The 17,472-nt window shown below is 42.5% G+C and overlaps 1 protein-coding gene and 1 non-coding gene across 2 annotated transcripts; both read left to right on the forward strand.

The window, feature by feature from the left end:
* The first annotated feature begins 31 nt into the window (after positions 1–31).
* On the forward strand, positions 32–17,255 carry LOC134177823 (glycogen synthase kinase-3 beta-like). Its single transcript, XM_062644605.1, has 9 exons — positions 32–323; positions 424–617; positions 5,470–5,553; positions 5,618–5,728; positions 9,965–10,095; positions 10,158–10,264; positions 10,630–10,823; positions 15,025–15,211; positions 16,799–17,255. Exons 1-9 carry the CDS (start codon positions 230–232, stop codon positions 16,927–16,929), a joined length of 1,233 nt encoding a protein of 410 aa, XP_062500589.1. The 5' UTR covers positions 32–229; the 3' UTR covers positions 16,930–17,255.
* Positions 9,721–9,793, forward strand: Trnav-aac (transfer RNA valine (anticodon AAC)). Its single transcript has one exon. It is a non-coding gene; the product is annotated as a tRNA-Val (tRNA).
* Positions 17,256–17,472: the final 217 nt, after the last annotated feature.

Raw genomic sequence — 17,472 nt, forward strand, 5'->3', positions numbered from 1 at the left:
CTTCGTGCGCATGCGCGTTACCAAGCTAAGTGGCACGCCGCCATCTTGTACTCGAGTGTGCCGCCGTGTAAACGTCCTGAGACGAAGTCTGAGTGCCTGAATCTCCGTCTCGCATCCCACCCAGCCGTCTGTATTAATGACGAGTCGTTCTCTTGACTTGTCGTGAGTCAAAAGTGTGAGCCTGCGTTGGGCAGCACTCTCGACGACTACTGGCGAATTCTAGACGGATATGGCTGGTCGTAGACCGAGAACAACATCGTTCGCCGACCAGCAAGCGCAACACGATTCGAAATTGCCGTCGTTTGGAGGCGTGCGAGTGACACGTACGTTTGACTCAATTCTGTCATAAAACTGATTACTTTCTCGTCGTTTTGAGTGGGTTAGATTGTCGGTTAGTGTCTAATCGGTGCGTTGGCGTCTTAGACGGTAAGAGCGGGGATAAGATGACGACGGTAGTGGCGACGGCGGGTGCCATGCCGGATAGAGCTCAGGAGATTACCTACGTCGACACGAATGTGATAGGGAAAGGCTCCTTTGGAATTGTGTATCAGGCTCGCTTGATGGGCACGAACGAGATCGTGGCGATCAAGAAGGTCATGCAGGACAAACGATTCAAGGTCAGTGAGAGGGAGGGTGGGGCATTGGGCGGGTCGTTGGCAGGTGCACGATATTGTGTAGCCGGTCTGTGTGGTTGGTTGTCTGATGGCGGAGATGTTTGGTGACCCGGTGAGAGCGTGTTGGACGGGGATGCGTTGTGATGAGGGAAAGAGGACGTCGGGTTTTTGTACGGATGTGAGAGGAATGAATGTGTTGTGGTCATTGTTAATATTAATGAGTAATTGGATGTGTGATGTGTGTTTTGAGTGTGTCGATTTTTGAGGGTTTATTTTGTATTGGTTTGGGTGGAAGTTTGGTTGCATTTGATTTGTCTGTTCTGATCGTTTTGGAATTCAGAGGAAAGTTGAACTGCTTGTTCCACTCAAATTGCGTGGTAGAGTATAGGTGGGGTTTGATGAATGTGTGACACATATGTGGTACTAGTCGTGGATCATGAGACTCTGCAGTATTAGAGTACTTTTTCATTTTGTTGAAAAACAAAACACACAGAGACATACATGCAGACACAGACAGACAGACACAGACAGACAGACAGACACACAGACCCACAGACAGACAGACAGACACACAAACAGACACACAGACAGACAGACACACAGACCCACAGACAGACAGATTCACAAATAGACAGGAAGACAGACAGACAAACAAATGAACATCTCAATAGATTTAGAATCAAAATGTCACACGATCAGTACTCTTTATGTTTGTCAATCGATCAGGTTTCATGTCCAAATAGTTGAGCATCAAAAGACTTAGTTGTTATGACCTTATCTTGGATTGAAAAAAAAACATGGCATAATGTGACGATTGCGAACAAACCTGTAGAGACGAACACACACTATCTGTATCACGTTTCCAGAGAGGGACAAGTTTCTACTTCCATTTACTCTTGTTTAAAGGCAGAAAGAGGAGGAACAAGCTCAACACGACTTGAGTGAACGTTGTGCTGCCAAAATGGAACAGAGAGAAACATGCTATATGTAGGAGGCTACATGCGAATGATAGCTAAGATCCCTGTACTTTCATGGGAACCAGGATTACTGCTATTGAGAGAAATCGCCAAGAGAACTAGTCGAAATGGCTCAGGCGAGCAATGGGGCTCTGACAACGGTGTAACCCAGCGGCAAAATCGAAATCAAAAAGTTGTCCAGTAGTGTTGCTTTCTCATGGAATATGACGGTCTATGTCACCGAATACGGATCTTGCTCAAGTTGCTGGCTTTCGTGCGATTCTAAGAGTCGAATCGTTTTGACGGTAGATAATGTGCACAACGGTTTACGGTGGAATCGTAAACGAATAGACATTGTTGTCATTCTCACACTTCAAGTAAACCAGTTGACACGTTGGTTCACTTAGAATAGTAAACCGGTCATTCTGGAGTGCAAATTGAACAATTATTCTTGTATTTGTAGTCCTCCTACTTTTCGTCTGAAATGTTTGCAAAATGGATGACCTTGTGTTGGTCAACACGAATGACTAATGTGGTGCGGTGTGCATCATGAATGTGTCCATTTTTAGCCCATTTAGACTACTGTAAACCAAGAAATTTTCAGTGGCGTAAAAATATCGGTACAGTGTACCGCCTGAGAATATGGTTTCGGTAGGTGAATTCCTTGGAAGGTTGAGACTTCCGGCTGGATGCACGCTACGCTTTCGAACTACATTTGTGCAGTTGTGCGACACAATAGTGGGTATACACTACATAGTTAGAGATAATAATTATTGCAATAGTTTACCATGTTCATGGACATTGCTTGTCTCTTAGAGGTTTGACAACAACTTTCACAAAATTTAGGCAGAGGTACATCATAGACGTACTTCATAGGCTATACCGAAATTACCAAAAATAAATTGCCGCGGAGAGTTTCTTGGTTTAAGCCTGGTTCACAATATTGACACTAATGCTGACGCTGGAATAGAAATGAACCCTATTCCAGCATCAAAGGTCAAGATCAAAGGATGCCGTGGGTGCATCAAGGTGTTGTTTTTGATGTTGACGCTCAGCTGAGCGTCAGTGTCAATTTGTGAACCAGGCTTTACAGTAGCATTTGTGGTTAGTAGGTGTGCTGCCACAGTTTGACATGTTTTGGTTCTGTTTCACTGCCTAGTCTGAACATGGCCTCAACTGAACCAAACCACACCGTTCCAAGTTGGCCACATCAACTTGCCTTGCCAGCACGGTTCAGTTTGTTTGGTTCAGTTTAATTCAGTTTGGCTGTTATTGTGAATGCCACCAGATCGTATGTGGGCCATAGGCATAGGAACCACACCGCCACTCCCCGCCAATCATCAGCCTATGGTCACTGTATAAAATACATCATCGTGAAAACGAGCTACAAGGGGGAGAAACAAGGAGCTCCAATAGATGATTGCAAGAACCACTCTTGCGCACAGATGTCCTTGGTACACGAGGCTACATTTGCTGTGCATTGAGGTTTGCCTCCCCTCAACTTGGATGGCATTCCTACACCACTGTGGGGTTCAACACATGCTCTTTAGATCACAAGATGTCGTGGTCAGAGGAGGAGAGGATATGTCTAAGTCGGTTGAGGGGAGAAGCACACAAGGGTCGGATATGTGAGGGTCACTGACTCAGATATGTGAGTCAAGATAAGCGAGGATACACACGGCATGTCTGGCTTTTATCCAACGCTGCAGCCCAACCATCACAGTTCACATTATTGTTTATTGTTTACGGCCACGCTCCTTTGACGTTTCTAGAGGTGTTCGAGTCTAAGTACAGTTACTGAAGAAACATACACAAAACGTTCTTGTTCACGATTTAGACAACCTCAATCTCAAACTAATTTTACAAGAATCAGGGAAAGCCTACAGCATTCATGATCATCAGTCAGTCATGCACCATGTGTTTTCCCTGTCAGCACTGAGCATACAAAGCATGACAGTTGGACGGCATTCAACCATCAAAACACCTTGCTACACCATCAATTTGACAGTAAAGCGGTTCAAGCTAGACCCTACAGCTGCACTCGTTTCATCATGCCTACTGTGAGGCAGCTGCATAGTCAAGTGTCTCTAAATGCCTATTTGTTAGAGACAAGACCTGCCAACCTAGTTGAAATGAAAATGCGTGAGTTTGCAGGAAAAAATGCACGAGATTAAAAAAATTGGACGAGCTTACAATAGCATTAATATCAATAAATTATATCATAATAAGTGTTAAATAATATATAAATAATATCTAATTATCAAAATTTAAATATTTGTTTGCCTGGTTGGAACTGTTAATATTAATTATAGTGCAACAAATGTATAACCGATTGATTAATGTGGCCAACTAAAACAAGAAGAAGCATCAACGCCAATTACTAAACATAATAGTTGAAATCTACGAGTCAAAGGGACAGGACTTTGAAAAAGTCACGTGACTTGCGAGGAGCGTATACTAACAGGTTCTATTTGTCCAAGTCTCTTTGCCTGACTGGCTATGTGGTGTCATGCTCAGGAATGTTAGTAATTAAAATATAAGCCTAATACGAGGTACATGCACATTCTTGCGGCTAGTTGGGATGGTCTGGATTCTATTGATTTGTGGCCTTCTTTGATCGCTTTCCGGTAGTACAACTCCTTGGTACTGTAGTTGGGTAGCCAGCCCCTTCCACTTCCGGACGGTTTTGCCTGACCGACTCAGTCAATATTTGACCAAGTGTGTATCAAAGAGCCGGATGGAGAGAGGGGCTGGCACATAGGCATTGTCACATTGATATCCGGATATCAAGTAGCATGTACTAGGGTGCAGTTACACAGAACAGGCATGCCCACCAATGGTCAGAATGCTGGAGATTTGATGCCGTTAGGTGGTTAGGCGGGAGAAGGGTCCCAAATGTCCCAAATGTGTGAGAGTTGGCAGCTCTGTAGAGACCATGTGGTGCTACACAGCGTTGTGCTGATGATGTTGTGCACTCTTGTTTCCTATATGGTAGACGTCACTTATCATCCAGAGTGGAATATAACGGTCAGTCATTGGTCATTGACCGACCAACTGGTGTTCATGACTGACCACAATTTTGGTTTGATCGGACATCCATACCTACATGACTGGTCAAGTCGTAATAGTTATTGCATGGATGGTCGGAAATCAATAAGAGACCAAACGTCCAGACAACTGAGGGAAGCAGCAGGCAAAATCTAATTAGAGTTGGTGATCCCCAGATGCATGAGTGCATCAATGTACAGTTTACATTTTGATAGCAACTAAATACAGTAGTGAATACAATGCAACAAATAAAAAATTGAAGTACATATTGATCTCGATAATTGCAAGTCACCGCCGTGGCTTAGTGGTTAGCGACAATGGCTACCACTCCTTGGTTTGGGATTCAAACCCCAGTGACGGTAGTAAATTATGAAACTTGTCTGTCTTTCTTTCTCATGTTTCTCTAGCTTTATCCATGAGACTATGACTCGTTTCAGTTGTTGGGGAGTTTCTGTGGTCTGGCAAACTGTCCGTTGACGATGACGTTCAGTGCTTTACTGGTGGTCATTGATATCCACTAGGCATGCTGTTCACGAGTTTGCGGTCACTGTAATGCCTGCAATCTATATTGAATTGGCTAGTCATTGATCGCCGTGTGGACTACACAGAAACATGTACCCTGCTGGACTCATCTGGCGGGTTGGTGGGCGTCCAGATGGGGGTAAAGACCCTACTTGCCCATCATGGAGGGGCTTAACGACACTAGAAAGGATTGTGAAATCAAGTAGGAATGAATGCCCAAAATATAAAATGTCGGGTCAATCTTTTTTGCTAGAGCATGATGTCCAAGCAAAATGTTGCCTTAGATTCCACTCTGTCATCCGAGATATTAATTATGCATTTTTATTTAGCATCGTGAACTGCAGATTATGAGAAAGCTAGATCACTGTAATATTGTATGCTTGAAGTATTTCTTCTATTCAACCGGAGATAAGGTGTTTTCTTTGCCGAGTTGTGCTGTATGTGTCGCCCGAGGTTTACTCGGTGTTGTGCGTGTAGAAGGACGAGCTTTACTTGAACCTAGTGTTGGAGTTTGTCCCGGAGACGGTGCATCGTGTGGCACGTCACTACAGCAAGTCGAAGCAGACGATACCATTTGTATACATAAAGGTTAGTTGGTGTTATGTGTTGAAGAGTTTGTGTATGTTCGCTGTGTTGTTAGTATGTGTGAGTGATTTTATTACGTTTGTTTGCATCTTCGTTGGGTGTCTGTCTGTTTATCTCTGTGTGTGTGTGTGTGTGTGTGTGTGTGTGTGTGTGTGTGTGTGTGTGTGTGTGTGTGTGTGTGTGTGTGTGTGTGTGTGTGTGTGCCTGTCTGTCTATCTGTGTGTCAGTCAGTCTATTTATGAATGTCTGTCTTTCTGCTTTAGTTGTTGTATTGTGCATCTGTTTATTTGTTTGTTTGTTCGTTTTTTGCTGTGTTGGTTGGTTGTTTCTTTATCTGAGAGATGATCGAAAGTACACATTCAAAATCAGTGTAGACCAGTTAGCTATAGCAACTAGGACCTTAAGTTTTGTAGGTGTACAGTAGACACAAGCAGAAACAAACGGCGTCGAACACTTACACACGTTCTTCATAACGTAATTGAAGATTTTCTCTGAAAACAAATCAACAGTGTAGTTGTGGGCCCTATGATTTTAGTTTCCTTATTGATTGGTTGCCAAGGTTGTTTACTTATTTCTCACTGCAACTAAATTGTTCGAATTTTGGAGTGAAAAATCTGCAGCCACATTGATGTGGATGTTCATAGTCTTGCATCTGTAACTAAGGAGTCCTCGCTTTTGTGTGTGAGTAACATTCTGATGACACGTTGAACACAGCATTGCCATATGTCAGAGACTCTGACATCACACATTGTTTATGTCATGCATGCGTGATGGTTTCTGGTTTGTACGGGAAGGGAGGGGTAATCTCAGGTTTAGAGATAGGAGAGTGGCAGTGATGAATAAACCGATTGGAGTTGACATGCTAACAACTGAATTGATGTTTCTGGGTTGGACAGCTGGATGCTATTAATACCTTCGGAAGACAAATATAGTTGATGAATAATGCCGTGAGCTCAATACATCGGTGCTGTACTACAAAGACTATGTGTGTATGACGTCTCTCTTTCTAATACCAACGAAAACCTCTACTTTTGTTGTCAATTGAGATTGCCTGGCTTACAACACTTTATACTTATTATGATATTTTGCAGCCAGTCTTTCCCGGGAGGTGCTAATCAAGTGAACAGCTGGTTAGCGTGACGTGCCACTCAAGTATTGTGTGCACGTTTGTCATCCTATGCTAACGTATCTTATTGACTGTGGTCTCAGCGGTTGTCGTTACAGTCGCAAATAGCCACACTGATGGATCAAAAATTGAGAGAAACGTTAATCATTTACCATCGTGTCTGGAAATCATATTTATAGGTTCTAAAAGCATTCCGATATCATTGATTGTACCAGAGATCATTAATCATGACAAATTGGTTGATGTTTGTGTCTTATCACAGACCGGGATGGTATTTGACTTCGAACTCAACAGGTGTGATCCACACTTGTAGTGAGATCATTTAATGTTAGGATGACACACTGTGTGGTACTTAACTTGTTTACATCAGAAGACCGGTGAAGTGTCATAAGCCGGTAGTGGAGGTCCCACAGCAAGCTCGTACATTAATCATTCTCTAATATTTTTGATGTCCCATAGCTGGTTGTATGTTGTCTCCTGCTGTGTTACGGTGTTATGCTGGGGCATTGAGATATCCAGATTATAAATCGCTCGCATTCAGTCTTCCACATTCATCTCTCTCTCTCTCTCTCTCTCTCTCTCTCACACACACACACACACACACACACACACACACACACACACACACACACACACACAGCCTGTGCTGTTTGTATTGATTAATCACATCATGCTTTTTATAGCAAACCCTAAACTGCCGTAAATGTCTAAGAACAAGAGTCGCAGTGTTTATTTGTTTATGGAAAATCCGGCCTGCGTTTTGTTCGAGTGATTGCCCAGTTGCTCTCAGACATATTTGTGATAGTGTTTCAACAAGCACAATTTATACCATTTAATTGCCTTTTAACGATTGTACATTGTCATAGTGACGTTGGTCGGTGGCTCGTAAGTTAATGAGAGCAAATGCAGAGGCAACGATCTCTGTGTGGTTTTCGTTGTCCTACATGACAAGCTAGTTGTTGTAGGACTAACGGGTTGACGTGCAATGCCGTGCTGCTGCTTGGGCAGTTAGTCTTCGGGTTCGTACTCTCGACGTTTGGTGTGGTATCCTTGAGAGTGAGGGTTCTTGCATTTGTATTGAAATGCAGGGTTTTCCCCAGGATTTCGGAATAGCATCGCATGTGGAGACGGTAGTTGCAGGACATGTACCCTAACTCACCACACGATGTACCCTCGAATATCCAGATCTTTACAGAGATTTGAAAGTGAGGTCAAAATGTGTGTTAACTGATGACTGAAGTCTGCTACCCAAGATGGAAAGAACGAAGTTATTATTATTGCCTTTCTTTTTATCACTGTGAGACGTCTTCTGCATTTGTTTGCACACATGCATATGTGCAGGCACGCGCTCACACACACACACACACGACAGACACACACACGACACACACACACACGACACACGCACACACACACACACACAAACACAAACACAAATGCCATCTTACTGTAGAAGTAAGTACAGTGTACAACACAAGGCTTGGGCCATGTTTCCACTAGCTTAACGTTAAACTAGTTTAGAGTCAAACCAGTTCAAGAATGCGACTGTTTCCACTAAGGACTCGCGCATCCAGGATGTGTGAGGATATCCGGACAAGTCTGTTTTGCGACGCTTGCTGTCATACATTGTGCTGCTGTGTAGCAATAGTCGGATGTCACTGAGACTCCAAATTCATCATCCTAGGTACACACATTAGCTGCTGATGACGCTTCCATCTTTCAAGGCAATCCAATATCAACAAAACAGTAATACCATCAAACAGCGCTCTCGGTGACCGTCTTCAAGTGCGCACGTTACCATCACCTGACAGTTAAACGTAAACCACTTGCTAAACTTATTATATTACAAAACGGATTTAGGAAAGTGGCGTAGGGTTACAGTATAACAGGTTTAGTGCTGATGGAATCAGGTCAATCTGTAATCCAGTTTAGCCTAAACCACTTGTTAAACTCGTTCAAGCTCTAGTTAGATTCACATTGTTAGGGTTGCTCAGAGTGGTGCAGTGCCATGTACCACGTTTAGGGAGAACCCTGCTGTAAGACGATTGGCTGATGGAGGCGTAGCTACAATACAGGCACACGAGGCAGGTGCCTCGGGTAGAAATGGGAGTGGCAATCTGCATGTGCTAACGTGTGTTATAGGACTAGTTTCGTTGTGACACGGCTAACCATCCCTCTCTCCCCGTCCAAAAACGTTAATTAGCTTAGGCATCAATTCTACAGTCTTATGAGGTAACGAGCAGTCAGTTTCATTGTCGATAGTTGATATATATATTTGGTGTATATAGCACAATCGTTTGCCTTTATATTTAACTTGGTTTTACTGTCAAAGTGTGCCACACCCACATTCTCTGTTTGTCCACAGTTAATACTAACTGGGCTCAGGTAAAACTGATGGCTGGCTACGCCACAGGCTGACTTCTTTAGGTGTATTCAGCAGCTGGTGTTGCTATAGTGGAGTGGGAGTGCTCTAACTCTCGCTCACGAAGCCAACTTTAGATTTCATATCAGACTTTGTATTCGCATTGTATTGCCTAGTAAAACGGCCATCACTTTTGATGTGCGATTTTTGGGTGAATCTGCGTATTTTACAAACCTACCAGTTTACAGTCGTTTGACTATGTCATGGCATGTGGAATGTGGTGAAAAACTAACCGGAAACATAGTCACTAGGCACGTTTATTGTACGTGTTTTAAAGGTTTTTTTTATTTTGTATTGATTGCAGTTATTGTGTATTGCATGCTAATGGTTATTGCATCAATAATTTGTGTGGAAATCAGTTTTTAGAAATTATTGTTGATGTGATGTGGAGTGGGGGTTTATGGAAAGTGCTATATAGACCGATTTACGCAATCTGCTTCCAACCGTGATTCCGTGGTGTAGTGGTTATCACGTGTGCCTAACACGCACAAGGTCGCCAGTTCGATCCTGGCCGGAATCACCAATTTGTTTTGTTTTTTATTTTGTTTTTTATTTTGTTTTTGTCTTTTTCTTTGTTTACTTTTTGTTTCTCACTTTGTTTCTCTGTTTGTTTTGCTCTTTCTTTGGTGCACTAGTGTACTTAGTGTGACTTGTAAAACTATCTAACCGCGCATGCGCGTATTCGTTTCAGCTCTACTTGTATCAGCTCTTTCGGTCACTGGCCTACATTCACTCACAAGGCATTTGTCACCGAGATATCAAGCCACAGAATCTATTGCTTGATCCAGAAACGGCTGTGCTGAAACTTTGTGACTTTGGGAGGTTGATATCAACTCGTGCGTGAAGATTTTTTTATCACAACTTACGTGTTGTTTGATTTTTAGCGCAAAGGTATTGGTACGCGGAGAACCAAATGTATCATATATTTGCTCTCGTTACTATCGCGCTCCGGAGCTAATTTTTGGAGCAACCGACTACACATCAGAGATAGGTGAGTCGTTTGTTTATATTTCTGAGTGGTGTTGATCTTGTACAATCAGAGTTGTGTACACACACACACGCGCGCGCGCGCGCACACACACACACACACACACACACACAAGTTTTGCAAGTCATCAGGTGCCTGCACGTATGTCTACTCTAGTAATGGATTTTTTGTTGAAATTGGAGATTTACTAATAGTGAGTAGGCAGACTCACCATGTCATCTCATTCTTCAATCAGTCAATGCATCCAACAGGCTCTAGAATTGTGATTTATGGATCAACATATTTCCTTAATTTTTAATGTTGATTACTCCCTCCCTCCCACGTGAACATTCAGTCAAACGTTTCCTGACTTGTGTGGTTGTGTTTAGACGTTTGGTCGGCTGGTTGTGTGTTGGCTGAACTGATGCTCGGTCAGCCCATCTTTCCTGGCAACAGCGGTGTCGATCAGCTGGTCGAGATCATCAAAATCCTCGGCACCCCAACCAGAGAGCAAATCAAAGAGATGAACCCTAACTACACTGATTTCAAATTTCCACAAGTGAAACCCCATCCATGGAGCAAGGTAAGGCCATACATGTACTGCAAATTTATAAATACACTGAAAGTACACTGGCAGCCATACTTGTGTGAGACAGACAGAGTAACTAACTACGTATATGAGTTGAGTTATTATTACCTGCAGTGCTGGTATCGATTCTTATCAGTTGAGTCTGGAACCATTGTGTTCAGTAGCATGTTTTGAGTTTATACTGGGACACGTAGTGATTAGAGTTTGTGTGTTTTTCTTTGTTGTTTGTGATCGCCATGCTTAGCATCTTGTGTGTGTGTGTGTGTGTGTGTGTGTGTGTGTGTGTGTGTGTGTGTGTGTGTGTGTGTGTGTGTGTGTGTGTGTGTGTGTGTGTGTGTGTGTGTGTGTGTGTGTGTGTGTGTGTGTATTGTGAGTATTGAACTTCCTTGGGCTTTGTTAGCATTCTTCATGTGTGTTGCTTTCTTTGGTGTCTGTTTTAAATTGGTCTTAAAGTGAAGAGTTTTTGTTACTTGTAAGGGTTGGTTTCATAGTAGGTTCCTGTTTGAATTGACAGGGTGCTTGGCATGCAACATTGTGGGTTTGTGGGTCAACTGTTGGGAAAGTGTCTAATGGCGTTGTTGTAGGCAATAGCGATTCTGGATGTCAGAAGTTTTGTTATAATTTTTGGTTAGACCTCTGTAATGTAGTTTGCGGTCACTTTGCTGCTCCAGTTTGTCATCGCAGGTTTCTGCTTTGTGTGTGTTGTACATCCTTTTGTGATCAGATCTAGTTGTCTGTCTGTCTGTCTGTCTGTCTGTCTGTGCACTTGATCTGTCAAAATTTGAATTTTAGTGCAGTAAGTACAGTGTAGTGAGTGTGATAGGGACTTCCACACACTTGGCTATCACTAAGTCAAGAAATGCTGAAATTTGGTTTTGAACAATGGCCAATAGAGATTTACTTTTAGCAACAGCCATGCGAGGAAGTGTTATTTTCAGTAGCAAATGAGGCACATGAAGTTGACATGATTGTGTTGAAGTCATTTGGCTAACTAATTAAATCCTTTGTAGTGATGAAATCGTAGCACTTGAAGGGTATGTGCCTTCGTTCTATTGTGTGAAGTATTTCTGTGCCACTTTATGAGTTCAGGATTCAAATTATTTCTGTGCCACTTTGTGAGCTCAGGATTGTTAAAGTCTTTTCTTTCAGTCACGTGCAAACGCTCATGCAAACGCACAGTGAACTTGATAGGCAAACTAGGGGGTTCTGTATGCTATTCAGTTGTTGCTAGAGGTTGATACTCTCCCAGGCTTTTAGTTATGATGTTATACTCAGCTTCATTGGCACAGACAACAAGCAGAACCACCTCATCTTTAAGTGACATCTTGTTTATAGAAGCATCTGCTTTATTGATCTAAAAGTGCTGGTGTACACAGTTGTGGTATGAGCGTGTGGTCTGATACTTGCACGTAGTTTAGGCAACCAAATCTTTGAGAGTACTATCTATGGAGCTGGGACAGAACAGACCAAACATTTGCTAAATTATCTTTGTGTGTATGGCTGATCTAATACATTTGACAGTCGCTTCAGTCATGACATGTCACAGCCAACAGAGAATGAGGATGTATGCTTCGAAAACAATTCGAAATTCTAGACGCTCTGATTGCTATGTGACGACCTACCTGTTTTCTCTTGCTGTGCATCACATCAGTAACAGGATAGTTAATACTTTCATTACACAGTGTATATAAACACGAAGACAAGTGACAGTATTTCCACTCAAAGTTTGAAGTGAGAATTTGTTTGCCGATATTTTAAGTCTGTCAAGCCTTAGAGACCAGAGTCACCACTCTGTTACCTGTAGCCACCTCTCTGTTACCTGTAGCCACCACTCTGTTATCTGTACTCAACTGAGTTGATCACTCGGATGCCTGGCAATCAAACTACTAGAATGAAAGAGAAGAGGCATGAAGCATGAAGATTGTGACCTGTGTTCTGGAAATAAGTTTTCCTTTTCAACAGGTGGTTGGTTTTTATGTGGGCTGTCATAGTCTTCCCAGACTACTTCATGACTGCCAGAGATTATAGCCACATGAATGTCTTACTTTAAATATCCACATACATCATTACTACTGCACAAACAAAGCACAAGGTGTTGAGGTTAGTGTTGTACACCACCTGCTGGCTATTGATAAATCTATGTCTGGGTATACATACCCGAGAAGAAGAGATTGAATAATCGATGGCTAATTCATAATTCAATCGGATCCTAGGGTCTCATACAGATTCACAGGTCTCCTGGTTGTTTTCTATGACCTTGTGGTGTATTCCTATTCACACTGTTATTTCAGTGTTATATCACAGATGTGAAGGCTCATCATTAATTCAATGGCTATCAGTCAATATGACTGAAGAAATGTCAAAACTGAGTAAATATTTTGGTCGGTAGTTTTTATGGTTGTCAGAGTTGGATTGTTTGAAACTCTTAGGGCAACAGTGTGCCACGTTATTGCCTGATGTATGGCAACCTGTGATCTGTAATTAGCACAGAATATTGTGCAGATATTGAGATTATTATGCATTAAATCAAAACAGTTTGTCAGGAAGGTGATTCCGATGTGGAGATGACTGTAAATGCCAACACAAACTATGAATAAAGGACTGACGTCATTCATGCCTCATCCTGAGTTGCCTTTTCAAACTTTTGTCGAAATTAAATTGGAAACACCCAGGCAGGTTACTAGGATATTCACAAAGGGGCACTCCCTGCCTCACACTGTGCCTCGAAATTGTTTGTCTTGTTGTCGAATATGCAACACAAGCTACCGAAGGATCAACAATATGCAAACTGTGTAAATTCCTTTAGTCTTCCAGCACCAGATTTGGACGACTGGAAGTGGCTTTTCGATTTTATCTTGCATTGTTGGCATGCCAAAATTATTTGATAAAGTGGGTAGCATTTCACTGTGGATTTTAGGGATTGGAATTATCAAAACGACTACAACAGAGTTTAATTAAAATGTATAAGGCGGTGTGTTATCTGTTGACGATCCGGTAAATTGGCAATTCAAGTTGTGCAGCTGGTGTGGGGAGCTTGCCAGAGTAACTTCCATTAGAGTGTGACACTTTACAGTGTTCATCTAATCCTAGTTCATACACTGGGGATTAACTAGATGACCCAACATGGGGCACACTTTGTACTGAATCCATGAAGGGGTTGAGCTTCTTGTTGCCGTATTAACAACCAGACAAGAAATTGATTTAGAGCTAATATTGCCGACAAATTTAATGTTAGGGTTTCTGATTGTGAGATGTCTCCAGGTGAAGTGATAATTAGTTTATGAGGAATTCTCTCCACCCTCTTTTTGTTGTCCTGCCTTGGGCATCCCTACAAGAGCCAGCAAACAGGAAGAGGTCACTTGTGGATCTGATCTGTCTTCCATCTTTGTGGTTATGAGCTGTCCTGTTAGTGAGGATTTGTTGTTATGTGTTGTTGCTTTATTTATTATGGATATGTCGCAATAGTTTTACTGTCTGTCTGTGAGTTTACGACCAAACTTTTGTGTGACCAAGTTGGCCGGTAATTTTTGTTATTATAAGAACAGGATGGTTGAGTTTTTTATGGTATCATGTGGAAGTTTCTATATGAGTTGGTGGTAATGTAGGTTTCTGAGGTATTTGGTGGAAGTCACACTGGGTGGCATAATGTGTGTGGTGTACCTTAATGGTGATGTCATGGTGATTGGTAGAAATATAGAATTGTAAATTTAGGGGAAGACAGGAGCACAGACAGACTCGTAGATAATCACACATGTACACACATGTACACACACACACACACACACACACACACACACACACACACATGCACACACGCGCACACACACACACACACACACACACACACACACACACACACACACACATACACACACACGTACACACACACACACACACGTACACACACACACACACACATACACACACACACACACACACACACACACACACACACACACATGTACACACGCATGTACACACACGCATATACACACATACACACATGTATACACACGTACACACACACACACACACACACACACACACACACACACACACACACAGCAACAACACAGTTCGACAATCTTTCATCTAGACGGGTTGCTATATAGACAGATAGATACACACTATGAAGTTTGCATGAACGTTCTAGTCGATTTCATCCCTGATCTCTAACAGTTATGTCCATCTGCAGGTCTTCCGGCCTCGTACTCCACCAGATGCTGCATCTTTAGTCAGCAAGCTGTTAGAATACACTCCATTCAAGCGGTTGAATCCACTTGAAGCTTGTGCTCATTCATTCTTTAACGAGTTGCGAGAACCCACCATTCGGCTACCGAACGGCAGAGAGCTGCCACCATTGTTCAACTTCTCACGGCAAGGTAAACAGATGCACACACAGAGAGATTATGCTTTTATGCGATCTGTCATGCTTGTTGACAGAAGAGACAAATTTGGTGTGTGTGTGTGTGTGTGTGTGTGTGTGTGTGTGTGTGTGTGTGTGTGTGTGTGTGTGTGTGTGTGTGTGTGTGTGTGTTTGCACGTGTGTGTGTGTGTGTCTGTCTGTCTGTGTGTCTGTCTGTCTGTCTGTCTGTCTGACATTCAGTGTTTTACTCATTAGCAATAGTCTCGGACTACAAGTAGAACATTTCATTTTAACAATAACTGTTTGTAGTAGTGAAGATTGTTGACAATAAACTTGATTCTGTCTGTCTGTCTGTGTGTCTGTCTGTGTGTGTTTGTGTCTGTGTTTGTTCATTTGTGTGTGCGTGCGTGGTGTGTGTGTGTGTGTGTGTGTGTGTGTGTGTGTGTGTGTGTGTGTGTGTGTGTGTGTGTGTGTGTGTGTGTGTGTGTGTGTGTGTGTGTGTGTGTGTGTGTGTGTGTGTGTGTGTGTGTTTGCCGATTATTCTAAAAGGGAAAGCTGACACCTATGGATAGAAAGGGTGCCTATGTATCTTATCCCCCTTTCCCACATTTTGTTGTAATGACAAGTCACTACCACAAGATAAACTGCTAGCCAGCTTGTCCTTTCTCTCAATAACAACACTTTGCATGGTTTCCTGTGTAGTCTCCATCTGTTATGTGGTTGTTTACGTACAGTATCTACATGCTACTCATTGACTTTGCCAAATCTTTATTGTTTACATAAATCACTGTGGCCTACAGCTAGGCAACATGTGAAAACAGATTTAGGACACTCACTACTCACAGTTCTCTTCCTTCTAAGCTTTACACATCAAGATCCAAAGAGGTCAACGTTTTCGTCAAATTTTTAAGGATTTCAATAGACGTAAAGAAATGTTAAGAAATTGTTAACGCATTCATTAGACAGCATAAAGTCTTCACTTGTGGTTGTGTTGTAGTATTGTAGTGTTATCATTGTGCCCTGGTGTTTTATATTGTTTATCTAAGTTGTGACTGTCTGAATGAAAGACAGTTTGCATTGCCTGTGTACAGTACCAGCAATGTATCTGGACATATCGAAAGTGGCATCTCTGTGGTGAATGTGGGATGCTGGAGGGGTTGATAGGAAGCTTGAGGCGGGAAGGTTGAGATGTCGAGGAAGTTAGAGATGTCCGAGGAAGCGTGGATGATCCTATTATGCGTATGTATTGGTTCGTTGAGTGATTTCCCGTCTTGGTGGCCGGATCTTGTAACACAACATACACTCAATAATTTAGGATTAAGATAGAAATTTTTTGAGACAAAAATGAAATAGATTTGCACTGAAAATGTTTTATATTATGTCTGTCGCCTCGTTTTTGTAACACACACATGCACGCTTGCATACACACACAGAGACAGACACAGACACACAGACACACACACACACACACACACACACACACACACACACACACACACACACACACACACACACACACACTTCTCTTTGCTTTCGTTTACATTTCGTGTTCTCTGTACTCTTCCCACATTGAGTGTTTATGAGTTGTCTCGTTTTGCTATAGAACTCAGTCTGAAGCCATCACTCGCTTCGATCCTCGTTCCTCCTCATCTTCAACACCAACACAGCGCTGCCGTCTCGTCTGCAGCTACCAATTCGATGTCACCAACTACGGCGGCTGCTGCAGCTCCGTAACCAAATAGTCCAAGATGAATCAGAGAGTGAGTTGATTATTTTTGACTGAGATGGACTGCGTATGAACATGCTCTGGTGTACATACGCCCTGTGGCTGTCATTTGCTTCAGTTTTTTATGGGTATATTAGCTATGTAGCTGGTCACTGTCATCACTTTTTCCTACATGTTTCTTCTGGCGGATAATGCTCAAGTATGGGCACTCGACATTGTATGTACTATAGTCATGTAGTGGTGCAGTGTAAATGTAGAATGGGAGATGACTCTGTAACCGCCAGTGTAAACGTCTGTCTGTGGTCTGTACGGAATGAGATGACAGTGAGCATGACTTCATTGCCTGAATTGAGTTGGGTGTAGGTACATGTATAGTACACCAGCAGGTGCTCGAATGCCTGGTGGAATTGTGGCCGAGCACCGAGTCTATATTAGTCAGGAATGAGATGCGTGACATCAGCTGGTGACCGTGAGGCATATATGTAGCATATTCCTCATGGAAATCGGTCACTACGAGTTTGTCATCCATCTATGGGTGCTCGTTCCTGGTC

The sequence above is a fragment of the Corticium candelabrum genome, chromosome 3 (assembly GCF_963422355.1).
Source record: "Corticium candelabrum chromosome 3, ooCorCand1.1, whole genome shotgun sequence".
NCBI classification, from domain to species: domain Eukaryota; kingdom Metazoa; phylum Porifera; class Homoscleromorpha; order Homosclerophorida; family Plakinidae; genus Corticium; species Corticium candelabrum.

What these genes read in the sequence shown, in the direction of transcription:
- LOC134177823 (XM_062644605.1), top strand. Translation starts at nt 230, where the DNA reads ATGGCTGGTCGTAGACCGAGAACAACATCGTTCGCCGACCAGCAAGCG. An exon ending in TGGAGGCGTGCGAGTGACAC is followed by an intron (nt 324 to 423) that starts GTACGTTTGACT and finishes TTGGCGTCTTAG; the next exon opens with ACGGTAAGAGCGGGGATAAG. An exon ending in GTTCAACTTCTCACGGCAAG is followed by an intron (nt 15,212 to 16,798) that starts GTAAACAGATGC and finishes GTTTTGCTATAG; the next exon opens with AACTCAGTCTGAAGCCATCA.